The sequence below is a fragment of the Xenopus tropicalis genome, chromosome 6, assembly GCF_000004195.4.
Source record: "Xenopus tropicalis strain Nigerian chromosome 6, UCB_Xtro_10.0, whole genome shotgun sequence".
NCBI lineage: Eukaryota > Metazoa > Chordata > Amphibia > Anura > Pipidae > Xenopus > Xenopus tropicalis.
The window spans coordinates 42,131,561-42,145,876 of record NC_030682.2 but is presented as its reverse complement, the minus strand read 5'-3'; the positions used below and the strand labels follow the sequence as shown (position 1 = coordinate 42,145,876).

The following is a 14,316-nucleotide window of genomic DNA, read 5'->3' as shown; positions in this document are numbered from 1 at the left end:
ATAAAACAAAGGAAAGTTACTCATAATATTGGTAAAACATATATTTAAAGTTTCACGGTTTCACTAAAAAAGACTCATTCAATAACATCTTTATAAAATAATTCTCAAACAATTTCAGTTAAATGTTAAAAGCACGCGTGCAAGTATCTCTCCGTAGAAATATATGTATTTTATTTCAAAAATTAATTTGGAGGGAAATTATCAAATTAACATTTTATTTACAAATACAAAGAAAATGAACATGAAATTTCTGCTTAACATTCAGTAAACCGATTTCATTCCTTAGAGAGGAACAAAGGCAACATAATCTAGAAGAAAAAAAAAGATTTCAGTTGGTTAGAATACAGTATAAATTACATAGCCTTAATAATATGCATAGAACGCTTTGACATGTAGGATAGCAAATGTTAATCCCAAAAAACGATGCCACCCGTATTACACCGATTGCTTATACAGTGTATATAAAGTTTACACTTAGATCTGTAAGATAAATCCAAATCGCAAACTGAATATGCTCATATACTTTTCCAGAAGCTGCGATAGTTTCTGTATTGCAGAGCAAAACACGTTGGAAGGTTGCTTAGGCAATAATAATATCTAGATGTGCTGGATGCAATTCTTCCTAATCTCATAAATCAAATACGTTCTATGAACGAGGATGTCATCGAGGGGGAAGATCAATTGCAGGAGCTCACACACAAATAAAAAAAAAAACCTCTTACGTATTAGTCTGGACTGGGGATTCCATCCAGAAGCTCTAAGCTCGAAGGCGTTTAAACTATAATTCATTTTTATTGCTCTATTAAAACAACAGCTTGGCTTTCCAGCGGCTGGAGAAAGAGTATGTGAGCTTGCAGCTCTCTAGCCATTAGTGTCTGTATGGCAGCGTTCTACTCACTAACTATAAGCACTTAGGGCGGGCACCCACACAACAGGCACTTTAAATCATTTTAAAAACCATTTTAATTACACAGACAAGAGATGTATATTGCGTTATAAAACTTTACTATGCATCTACCAGAAAACTAAACCAAATGCAAGAGGCCCTGTTAAACCTTCTCACTATATACACAAGCACGTTAAATGTATAGGACTTTAAGCCTAAATTTACAACTACGTTTTAATAAGAAATGTATGATACGATTTACTTTTTAAAACACAGTTTTGTTTAGGAGTAGAAAAATGTGTAAAGAACACAAAGTGATTTTACAAAGGAATTCCGTGGTATAAAAAGGCACATTCCTTTCATAGTTATGGGCAATATCCATTATAAGTCGTGTTGGGCTGCAAGACTTTGTTGGTGACAGTAAAACAATGGGGTTGTCCTTCTGGGTAACAGCACAGCATTGCACTATTCAAGCTAAAACTCCCAGCCGAGGAAATCTTCCCCAGTAAACAGGACTAACTAAAATAATGATTTGCAAAGGTATCTAGCGCATATATATAACTATATGAGGGTTGAAGAGGGGTCGGTGCCCCAGAGAAATATATTTATATATTAAAAAAAACATAAACAACTATATATATATATATATATATATATATATATATATATATATATATATATATATATATATATATATATATATATATATATATATATATATATATATATATATATATATATATATATATATATATTATATATATATAGAGAATTTATATGATTATAAATCATATAATCATATAATTATATGTTTTTTCTCATGAAAAGATTGGGGGTTTTGGCGTGGCGATCAAATCTAAGGAACACGACGAAAAGTTACTTATGTTTTCCCATAATTTGAATTAATAGCATTATCTAGCTCATGCTCAAAGTAATGGAACAAAATTTAATGTATCATCTGATTCAGAAATGAAAGTTTAAAGTAAACACTACGCCAAGACCTTTCTTGTGTAAAAAATGTATAATATTGTAATACAATGTAAAGTTTTCCTGCAGACTCCACTCAGACACAAGGTAGCACGCGTTTGGTGTAAACAGCATGGATCACACAGAACAGGTAGAGAGTGAGGCAATAGTCAGCTAATAGCGCCTCAGCTACAGGGAAACTACATATCCCAGCATCCTCCGCCAACTGCAAATGTGTATGAGTATTGGGAGCTGGTAATATTTACAACAGCAGGATTTTTAGGCATATCCTAGGCGTGTATTATGGACATGGTTGGCTCTGTTGACATTAAAATGCTGCTTTTTATTCCTGCTTTTTTTTTTATAAAAAAAATGCGCCCAGAAATCCTGTCTAGAGACGTGCACTAAACTATGGGGGAATTGTGGATCTGCCTTTGGGATCTCTATTGGAAAATGTCATTAAGAGAAGATAATGAAACTATGGAGGAATCAAGTCCCATGACCCCAGCCACTGCATCCTCAGCCAGTCCGGGTTTTATCAATTGCATCGTGACTCTTTTCATCTGTAACTGTTGTTGCGAGGCTCTTTTCAACCTTTCCCGTAAAGCAGGGCTGCCCTAAAGGAAGATCGTAATCTAGCAGGAAATGCTATGTTGGTGACCAGTAGATCCCAGCAGCTGAACATAGTACAGAAAGCACCAGATTAGATCACTCCGCACCCTGGTACTTATATCATTCAGTTTCAGAAGTGTGTACGGTTCATTTAAACGCATTATTTTTTCTCTCAGCATTATGAAATACAGTGTATTTCCGTGACAGTAACACCCATAGAATCAGAACCTGGTGCCACTAACTTCCATAAAAGTAACCCTTACAACGCTGAAGTCTGGGCTACCATGGCACAACGCAAATAACAGCACCCTGAGGCGCATTTAACTCTAAAATCGTTTTGACGCCACAAAGACGTAGAACACAGAACTAAACTACGACCCCCCCCTCACCACTTTTCCCGCGTATAATTAGCAGCTATACCGAGAGCTCTGATAATGGCAAACTACATTTTTAAGCTTAAACGATCCAACCGCAATGTTTTCACGGCCTACAGTGAACAAACATGCATTACACCAAGTCCCAATAACGTCGGTTATAAATATCAGTCAAGTTTTATTTTGAGGGGCTCTTCTCTTATTGTCAGTCATGTTATTCAACAGTTTGCTCGCATTGGCTATCTAGCGGGAAGCCTTTTATTTGGGAAAAGTGCGGTGCATTATGGTACTAGTAGTTCTCACTAAGAAGCCCCGCCTTTGCCCGTGATTTCACACCAGCTGCCTGCAGGAGAAAGAAGCTGCAGTGTTTTGTAGCAGACTGGGAACAGAGAGCAGGCAGCATGAGATACAGCAAATGCAGAAGTTTGGGTTTAGGGATAGTAAAAGGAATCTAAACAGAAACTATAATCTTCAATTACATTCTTACATTACGATGATTGTTTGCATATAAAGCACTATTTGTCTGTCCCTTTCTATTTATTACCCTGCTGGTTCTGACTATTGAAAAAATGTAGCAGAAGCCACCTGATAACAAACCCGTGGAAAAGTATGGAAAAGATCGTGAGAAAAGGAAACGCTAAAGGAGAGCTGAATTCAGCTACATTGTTTCAAGAGTCAGAACCAGCAGTGTAAGAAGCAACAACATAGAAATCATATTTAAACATATTAAGCACTGAAAATATAACAACAACAATAATAATTAGTATGGAAAAGATGCATAGAATTACATTATATTTCATTGGGCACAACTGTATTTTTAGGTTTCCATCTCTTTTTATGATTAGAGCTGCATCTTAATTCACATATTGAGTCAATTATTAAACCTTGAGCCATCAAATTGTCACTTGTGTAAATTATGTAACTGATCCATTCACAGAGATGTGTATGCCTGAAACTCTATTGCTTTGCTTCAAACTGACATCCTGAATAGTAAGTGGGTCCCACCTTTTGCCAAGATGGGAGTCATTTTGTTTTTGCACAAGCCTTTCAGGTGGCACCATAAAGATTATGTGCATACAGTATTTATCTCTTTACATCTCTCTTCTGAACTATTCTGGTTATTTCTACCCCATGCTTAACTATCTCAAGGCTATATGCTGTACAACAAAAACTATTTTGTGTTTTGTGCTCCTATAATTAATAATAATGTGCACCACAATTTTTTATGTGCACTGGCCTCAAAATTGTGACAACAAAAAAGCAGATGGCACTCAGGACTACACACAAGGGTAAAACCCTTTTAAAGTTTATTGCGGAGGTGCAACGTTTCGGGGCAATGTGACCCCTTTATCAAAATTGTGACCCACAGGCGCATGGCTTAGAGGAAACTTTGCTGGAAATTAATCCTGTATACTATACCAGGAGAAACATTTTTATATACCAAAGAAGCCAAGCAGAGGTGGCCATGGTACTTGTAGATCTCAACAGCTAAATGGTTTGTGATTGTCTTTCCTAACTTTCATCTATTACATTTTGCCACCTCATATCCTTAATATAAAACATTAATTGCCTTATAATCCTGTAAAAATGTTATTTTATCTGTATGTCTCCCTTTCTATGCCCTTGCATAGCCTATTGCAAGATAATGCCTTAATGCTTTCCTAGATACTACTGGAAGTCAAGTATGTTAGGGGAGAATTAGGATAATCACTGATTTGAGAGATATTCTTGACACTGTGGCTGGATGACAGCAATGTTTCATATACCTGCAACTTTGGTAGCAGTTAAGGGGGCCCCAACCAGTTACTGGACCTCTAAATGAGGCTAGGGCCACATTAGTCAGAAAACCACTGACCTACCAGGTAGTTCTCACAACAACAAGAAACAAGGGGCCCACCCAAATGGCTTTGCTGGCTGCTGGCATGGTTTTATGGTCCCTCCCTTCCAAAAAACGTATTGAGCAATAGAAATCCTTCCTCCTGCTAGAAATCAGTTTTCAATGTATAAATCTACAATACAGGACAATGAAAATGTTTTAAAGTAATTAAAATATAATGTACTGTTACCATGCAATGGTAAAGGTTGTGTGTTTGCTTCAGAAACACTACTATAGTTAATATAAACATGGTGCTGTGTAGCCAAGGGGACAGCCTTTAAGCTGGAAAAATGGAGGAAGGGCACAGGTTACATAACAGATAGCAGATAAGTCATGTAGAATACAAAAGGAATCTGCTCTGCTATCTACTTTGTAACCTGTGCCTTTCCTCCTTTTCTCCATCTGAATGGCTGCCCCCATGGCAACAGAGCACCTCTGTTTATATAATATATAAAAGGGTTTCTAAATCAAACACACACCTTTTACCAGAGCAGGGCAATAATATACTAATTAATTTGATACACTTTAATTTTGGTGTTACTGTTCCTTTAAGGTATGGTAATCCAAATGATGAAAAAAATAGATCCCTCACCTCTATTTTCAAATGCCACAAAGGAAAATTTCAACTTATCCCATCTTCTGGGGTGTTCAGTTAAATAACCCTTCGCTTGCTGAGTGTATACCCTTATCCCTTAAAGGGGATGTAATTAAATATAAAAGAAAATATATGTCAAAGCAACTCATATAAGTCAATGGCAAATGTTTTGTCTGTCCCTCCAATCCTATGCACCAACTGACAATTATGACTACTGAAATAATAGCTCTCCTTCAGCAGAGAATCTAGTCTCCCCAGTGACTTGCAAGCTTCTTCAGAGCTATCTTCTGATACATTGTTTCAACAGTCAGCTCCAGCAGTGCATAGAATATCTAAGGACAGATAGATACTGTTTTCTATTACTGTTATTAAAATCATGGAAAATATGTAATGAATATATATTGACAAGTTGCTTAGAATTACACTGCTAAGTTTGCAAGTCCTTTACTTTTTCCTTTTTAAAAGTTTTTTAGGGTTATTAAGCCATTGTCTCTGTGGTACTATAGTCAGAGACCTCATGGTATCAGCTTTTAACAACATATTAAGTATATGAAAATATGGTTGTTACTGTCATCCAAATTATCATTCTACCCCAAATCTCAGCCTTCAGAACCCCTCTCTTGATCCCTTGTAGCAGCCCTAAAAGTGTGTGTGCATTTTTTTTTTTTAAAAAAGGGACAATCAATTCTCACTCTAGACACAATTGCAACTGCACCCCTTGTGGTCATAAAAATATGCAGCTGAGGTATGACTTTGCAAAGCTGCCTCTACAACCCATATTTGCACAGACAAATATCCCAGTCATAGAAATAAAATGGAAATATATTTGATAACACAAGGTCTGCCCCACCTTATTCTCAGCAGAGTGTGTGTTTGTGGTAGCAACGTGTAATGCGACCAGTATCTATAACCTGTAGATCGCATTAGTTTTGCTGAACTACAACTCCCAGTTGTTGTCGACTTCTTAAAGTTATAGTTTTCAAGCAAGAGCTACGAAGCATTGGCTGAAAACAGCCTATTTAGATAACATTTACAGGCATATCTCTAGAGATAACACGGAGCCACGCCTTTAACTGCCATTAAGAATGCAACAGCCACTGCAAGTATAATGAATAATCTAGCAAAGACACAGAATAGAATGTTTACACGTGGGAGTGTGTGCAGGTCTGTGTAAATGTGACCGGGATTAACCCTTTGCTACCTGACAATCTACAATGTTACTACAGCCCTGTGCACTAAAATATGAAGTACAATCAACATTGTGACCACACATTTTTGACAGGACTATGCACATACAATAATCTTTGTCCAGATGATTTTGCTGTAGTGCCCAAGGGATTATTGTACAACCAAAGGAGAAGAAGCCAGAGCTTTCCATGACAAACTCGTTATTACCATGGTAATATTGACTGTTCTATCCTCTGTACTAAAGAAGTGAGGCGTGGCTGCTAGTGACCAGCTGTACATATAGAGCCTGCCTATGCTTTGCTCTGGCATTGAATGGGTTAAGGAAGATTCCCAGATATAGTGTAAAAATGCACGGTGTGATCAGTCGGACAAGTGTAGAGCAAATCAATGAGAGGATCAATCAGTCTTCAAAGACCAGCAATAAATGTAGAACTACACTTATGCATAGACACACACAAAGCTGAACCCTACCTATGTGCATGTTTGTTCATTTTTGTGTACAGTGCAATTGTCCGATATTGTGTACTATCTATCTATCTATCATCATCTATCTACCTATCTGTAATTATCTATCTCTATCTAGTGTCTGCCTGTCTGCCTCTCTATCTACAAGATACACTTATCCAAAACAGGAATGCATGGACACACACAAAGCTGAACTACAGGTATCTGCATATTTGTTCCTATTCCGTGTACACTGCAATTGTCCTATATTGTCTTACATACACTGTCTATCTATCTATCTATCTATCTATCTATCTATCTATCTATCTATATCTATCTATCTATCATCTATCTATCTATCTATCTATCTATCTATCTATCTATCTATCTATCTATCTATATATCATCTATCTATCTATCTATCTATCTATCTATCTATCATCTATCATCTATCTAAAACAGAAATGCTTAGACTCACACCCACTACACACTACAGTGTCTCTCACTAATACCCATACCTGTGTATTTTTAGACACCCACTGACACACAGTTGTATCCCCAAATCCCCCTGACCAATCACTATTTGCTCCTTACCGGGTTAGGGGGTTCTTCGGGTGCCCCCGGCTCTGACATCTGCACTGTGGCGGTTCCCGGGTAGAGAGGACTGTGCGACTTGGCCGCTGCTCTCTCAGTGCACTGTACTCCCAGCCGTGTGCGTCACCTGGATAGAGCAGCGCCTGGAATTTAAATGCAAGTGTAGGGCCGATCCATCACCAGTTAGTGTAGGCAAACTTTATCTGTCGCTGCTGCCATTGGCTGGCCTCTCCACGTGACCTGCCCTCACTGTACATTCATATGATTTTGTGCTGGACCTATGGAGGAAGTGAGAAAGTTGGCACGGCCACGCCAGGCTCTGTGTCACAGTCACCTAGTGATAGATGGACTATGCGAGGATGAGCTCCTTCCTAGAGTACCCGGGCTTAATGAGCGGCGACCTCGGGACCTGCTCCTCCAGATCCTTCCACCCCGACCATGGAATTACAACTTTCCAGTCGTGCGCAGTCAGTGCTAATAACTGCAACAGCGATGATCGTTTTGTGGTCGGACGAGGGGTGCAGATAAGTTCTCACCCCCATCACCACCACCACCAAGCCGGTGCCTTTCAGCACCACAACAACCTGGGGATGTCTTATACTCATACCAGCTGTGGCTCCAACTATGGCATGCAGAACTTCAGCCCCGGCTACTCTCATTTCCCCATCAATCAAGAGGCAGATGTGAGCGCAGGGTTCCCCCAATCTGTCTACTCCGGCAACATCGCTTCGTCTGTGGTCCAGCATCACCAACACCAGTCTTACATCGAAGGATCCGCTCACTATATCCACCATTCCTACGGACCTGACCAGAACATTTCTGTGGCCAATTACAATAACAATGTATCCAGCCTACATATCAGCCAGAGAGAAGTTTGCCGGTCTCCTTCCAGCGAAACATCCCCGGGCCCTGCACAGACCTTTGACTGGATGAAAGTAAAGAGAAACCCACCCAAAACAGGTAATGTCTACCCTTTCTACACCCACTTACTCTATTAAGGCGCCCTTGTTTTATCAAGTAAATCTTTATCTATCATCTATCTATCTATCTATCTATCTATCTATCTATCTATCTATCTATCTATCATCATGATCATGATCTATTATTCTTTATGTTGATGTTGCCCTATAAGTTAGTGGGTGGGGGTACAAATGGAATGTAACAGTTTGTGACTGTATAATACAGTCAGTAACGGTAGAAAAGGCACCCCCATAACACTGGGGTTGTTGGCTGCTACATTTCTCACATTCCATATGGATTATAACCCTGACTTTTTTTATTTCAGGTAAAGCTGGGGAATATGGCTTTGCCGGCCAGCCCAACACAGCCAGGACCAACTTCACCACCAAACAGCTGACAGAACTAGAGAAAGAATTTCATTTCAACAAGTACTTGACCAGGGCCCGCAGGGTAGAAATTGCTGCTGCTCTACAGCTCAATGAGACCCAAGTAAAAATCTGGTTCCAGAACAGGAGGATGAAACAGAAAAAAAGGGAAAAAGAAGGACTTCTCCCCATCTCCCCATCAGCCAGTACAGGAAGCGATGAAAAGTCAGAGGAGCTGTCAGAAAAGTCCAATTCTTCACCCTGTGCTCCATCTCCTGCCTCCTCTACTTCAGATCATCTCAGTACTTCCGGTTAGAAGGCTGAAGGCATTGCCTGTGCTCGATTGATCAACCAAAGCCTTAGCAGTGATTTTAGTTGTCTATTGTTTATGCCAGAATTTCAGCTGGTACCATTAAGATTATATTTTTGCACAAGTTTGAAAAGTCATTTTCGTTTTGAGCTAAAATACCCAAGTTAACTAAAACCTGTTTTGGCATGTGTCACACTAACTGTCTCTTGCTATGAGCTGCTATGGACAATCCATATGAGGGACATTCCTGCTGGGACTTTTTACTGGGAAATCACTGGTTGCAGATCCTCAAGGACTGATGCACTACTAATAGAGAAAAAGTTTACACAAGTTAAAAGACTTCTATTTAATTTAAAGTTCTATGGTGTCTGTATGTGAAAAGAGTGTACATATATTGTTCCAGAGATTTATCTTTCAAGTGTTTTTGTAGAAATTCTAATAATTATCAGATGGTGGAGTGGTTGGAAGAATCTCAAAGTTTTCTAGCACAGGAAAAGACAGCAGTGTTTGCTGACCGCATACCTCAGTAATCTCTCACATTTACTAGGTGTTTACAGTCATGATTTTAGGTGAATATTGTGTGTTTTGTTTGTCAGGAAATCGTGCTAGATCGTCCAGTATCCAGGGTATTTATCCAAACAAAACCACTCGTTCTCTGATCCAAGAGAAACGCTTCTAAATCGCCTTTAAGTGAATGTCTTGTAAGACCAAATGTGTGTATAATTTGTGATTCCATCGCGAACCCTTGCATGACACCGAATGTAAACTGAGTTTTATCAGTTGGAATTTGTCAATAAAACATTTGTATGCTACCTCTGACTAAACTAGTGTGCATTTTATTGGGCAGCATGTAAAAGGTTAAAGAATTTCCATCAAAACCAGGAGGTCTTGTAGATGAGGGTCCCAGGGCAAAAAAGTTGTAATTCATAATCACAACAAACGCAAAAATTGCGTCTCCCGGCAGAGCGAATTTAACTCTTTGCGCCAACGTTTCGTTTTTATTCGTTTTGCGCCATTTTTATGGGTTCTCCACTATCTCCTGTCTAACAACTGTAGAAACACCTTGGGTCAAGCTCAGCTGAACTTTTCACCCCAAACTCACTACTGACATGTGTAAACACTGGTGCCTGACAAAAATGCCAGACGCTTCTTCAACCAGTCTTTCCTCACCTCCTCCCCTATAAACACAAAGCTTCACATCTTTGGGAGGCTCGAGGGATATATTTTCAGTTTCTCATCCCACCCCCTCAATAATAAGAACATTATTCTGAAATCTATCTAATCCCCTGTCGTAAAGTACTTATTAAATTATTACTGTACTTGTTAGTGCATTGCGATGTGACGCTGGAACGAATTAGTAAATTGCAGAATTTGCGGGCAGAATGACGCTGATACTAATGGCGCTATTTAAAGTGGATGCAGCTAAACTTCAAAGTAAATGCAGAACTTTCTTTCATTCTTCCACTTCTGCTGTTTTTTTTTGTTTGTTGGAGTTAGAGGCAAGGCACAACCAGATGGCTCCGCATACTGTACTTTTATGTGTTAAATGCAATCTGCATATCAGCAGGATCTCGCTGCTATCTCAAATAATATCTAAAGAAACACGGCGGAGTCGAGATCACCAGGACAACATCAAAGTACATGAAATTTTAACATTAAAGCACCTATTCACTATATGTAAATGGTGGCACGGCTTAACTTGTAATTCCTGAAAGCGGACAAGAAAACAAACTAGCAAGAAAAGCAACGCAAAGGTCAGTGAAAGGACGCACATTGTAGTACATAGCGGATTTCCTATGGAGATAAAGAGAAAGCCCTGGATAGAAAAACCTGCTTCAAATGAACCTTTATTTTACATGGAAATATCTAATCAGTTCCATACTGTATCACAAAAATGTACCTTACATATAAGTCAGCGTACAAACATGGTATTATTATAAAGGTAACAATACATTTCAGGTCATTTTCTTGATTGTGGTTCTATTTATATTGATATCATCTGCTTTATTACAAACGCAAATTATATCAAAATATTTTATAAAATTAAACGAATTAAATATACACAAAAACTTCTGTATATTAATTTCATTGTTAATTATAAAACATTTGCACGATTAAGAAGTTTCCAGAGCATATCCTTCAATACATATATATACATGTATATATATTTTTAGAGATACGAGTACAAATATAACTGCAAGAGAACGAAACAAGCTAAAAGATATAACAACGGGTTGTAATTTTTACAGAGCCCAAACCATAAAATACATTGGTGCCTAGGTAAACTTTTAGATTAGTAGTAAACGAACGATTAAATGCAAGAAACAAATCCTTCGAAATTTTGTCTTGAATCTACTCAAAAGTTTACTTTTTGAAACAATACAGATAACTGAGTGTTTTCCTCTGGGGGTATTCAGATTGAACTGATCAATATTGACACACTTTAAAAGGATTGTTGAAAAGGCATCTAGCAACAAAATGTTTAGCTGCCTGCCCTGTTTAATCGCAGGTTCATGGAAAGTTCAGGCAGAAATGAATTCAGTAGTCGGGCACATTAGTAGGAATCTTAATGGTTTATCTGCCTGATCAGGAAAGGCAGCAATTACACAGTGAGTAGTCCAGATTAGCCAGCTCTCTCTGCTCTCTGCTTATTATCATTCTATAAATGCGCAACTTATAGCCTGTGATTTCTAGAACTGAAGCTATTGCTACCTGTATATAAAAATGTATATCCATATACACAGAGCCAGCCGCATACATTAAAACCAAAGAGCGACTCAAGTTAAAGTTGAAACGTAAATACAATTATTTCCATACAACATAAATTGACAGTGGGAACTTTGTGCAAAGACAGAGCAAGTTTTATAATTTCCCAACACATAACACACCGTCTTGCCTAAGGCAGTATATCCCTGGCCCATAGAGCTGACATTTAAATTTGTGTGAATCAGAGGGAGATGTATCGAATCCCAGTTGTCATGTAATTCTGCCCTAAAACTGCCTGAAACCGTTGCTTAAATAGCTGTACTGTGTATTACCTTGTAGATATCCCAACATATTTAACATTGGAACTACAGATTGCCAAGGTACATTGTCTGCTAATGGTAAGTGAATGGGAAAAGCACTGATTTAAGTGCAGGATTATGGTGTCATTTCCATTATGGGCTCATAATGGAAAAACTATAATGAATCCCATAGCATAGTCTGCAGATTCAATAAAAACTGATCAAGGTTCCTTTCCTGCGTCTCTTGTAGCTCCTTGGCTAGCGGGCTGTAAATCTGGTGGCCATATACAGGGTAGAACCCCTCTAGCTGTTTCTTAATTATTCTTTGCCGCAATACTGACAGACACTTGGCTGGAAACATCACAAGAGAGACCCAGCTTTCACCCCAGAACAACCCGGTTCACGAACCTTTTAGTCTTTACCTACTTGGTGAAAGATATTGACCTCTATAGATCTTGGTAAATACCAAGTTTTGCTGGCACTTCCATTCTCCATATGTTCTTCATCAGTGACTACCAGTTAAAGACCACTCTGAAGGCTGCTCCCTCATCAGCCTGTTAATCTTTCAGTATCTTCAATCCCAATTCTCAGATAAATGAACAGTCCATCAGAACGTTTTTACTGTGGAACACAACCACCTTATTAGTATTTTTTCCTGAAAGGGTCAATTGCCCCAAGTCTAAACATTACATATCTCAAAATATCTGCTGTAGGTCACAGACACCATTTAAATAATTATATGTTATTTGTATATAAAATCCCCCATGAGGCAAGGTGATATGTAAGAATACTCCCTGTAGCAATATTGTACAGGAACTAACATCTAATGTAGTTCTGGGCTGATATGAATAGGAAGACCAGCCTTTAGCCCTAAGCTCTATGGTGGAAAGGCTCTTATAGCACTCCTGTGGTGGCTTGGAGCTATCATGCCAGATTCAGTCCTTGAATTTCTATAATAAATCATCTGTTTGTATCAGATGCACTGTAATGTGTACTTTTTCTGCAATGCATTTGGAGCAGGGTAGCTCCTCCTGTAAAAAAAAGAGGAGACAGAGATGGTGGTGAGGGCTTTCTTCAGTGTATTTTTACCTGATGGACAATTAGAATGTATTTATGTGAAGTCTATTGATTAATCATTCTGCAGGAGGTTGCACAAGTCTCCATCTTGGTGGGTTGTGTGGGTTGCAGGTTTGTGTGGAGGACAAATGATCATGTTGGGGAAAAGTGTTTTCAGAACCCTGATTATTACCCTGTTTCTTTCCATGCACTTTTATTGCTGTTGAAAATATAACAATAAATAATGATGTGGCCACAAACAATACTGCTTTTACTTCTAAATAGGAGAAAGAGATCTCGTTCCTGAACAAGTAAGAATACCATTTTGTACATTTACTTGGCTGCCAAATTTTGTTAATGATTAATTAGTGTACCATTCTGCCAAAATGAAAATTGCACCATACCCCAAATTTGACACATCCGTGAACATTTTCCATAGACTTAAAATATTTTCTCAAACTTTACCTCATGGTACCTTAAATATTCAAGTGGTTAAATATCATCTTACAGTTCACTGAATTTAATTTTTATCAGACAAAGAATGTTTACTCTGGTACCTTTACAGACATGATCAAATATCCTTTATATCAGGAAACAAATCTGTGAATAAAATAGCATATCCTTTGATATATTTTTGCTTTTAGGGTATCTAGTCAGAATTTTCATTTGATACAAATGCAAATCCCCTCAGCGCTACTGGGTAGGACTATCTCACTGCATCTAAATGTCTGCATGAACCAATTAGTGTTGTTAAAGGACCAGTAACACCAGGAAATAAAAATGTCATAAAAGCATTCTTAATTTAGCACTACTAAAATATAAATTGACTAGGCTTGTATAACAGGTTTTATTTTATTTCTTCACCCCCAGCGCTTACCTTTTTTGTTATTCTACAGGAGCAAGAGGGGCCAGACAGGCCTTCTGCCTAATGCCAAGAATGCCCCTGCCACTTGGTCAACACAAGATCAATGAATAGTACTTGTGCTGAACATACTTTTTTGGCTCATGTCTCATGGGGGAGATTAGATGCTTGCTATAAATCTCTGCTATCGTGGGCAACTAATCTCCCCAAAAAGTATTTCCAC

The 14,316-nt window shown here is 38.3% G+C and overlaps 1 protein-coding gene and 1 long non-coding RNA gene across 2 annotated transcripts; one reads left to right on the top strand and one right to left on the bottom strand.

Annotated features, from left to right (window-relative positions):
• Positions 1-148: 148 nt before the first annotated feature.
• On the bottom strand, positions 149-7,675 carry LOC101734399. The gene is made up of 2 exons (XR_001924738.2): positions 7,536-7,675; positions 149-308 (listed from the first exon to the last, which is right to left on the bottom strand). It is a non-coding gene; the product is annotated as an uncharacterized LOC101734399 (long non-coding RNA).
• Positions 7,676-7,837: 162 nt separating this feature from the next.
• Positions 7,838-9,982, top strand: hoxa1 (homeobox A1). The gene is made up of 2 exons (NM_001008016.1): positions 7,838-8,495; positions 8,821-9,982. The coding sequence occupies exons 1-2, from the start codon at positions 7,880-7,882 to the stop codon at positions 9,174-9,176; spliced, it is 972 nt and encodes a 323-aa protein (NP_001008017.1). The 5' UTR covers positions 7,838-7,879; the 3' UTR covers positions 9,177-9,982.
• Positions 9,983-14,316: the final 4,334 nt, after the last annotated feature.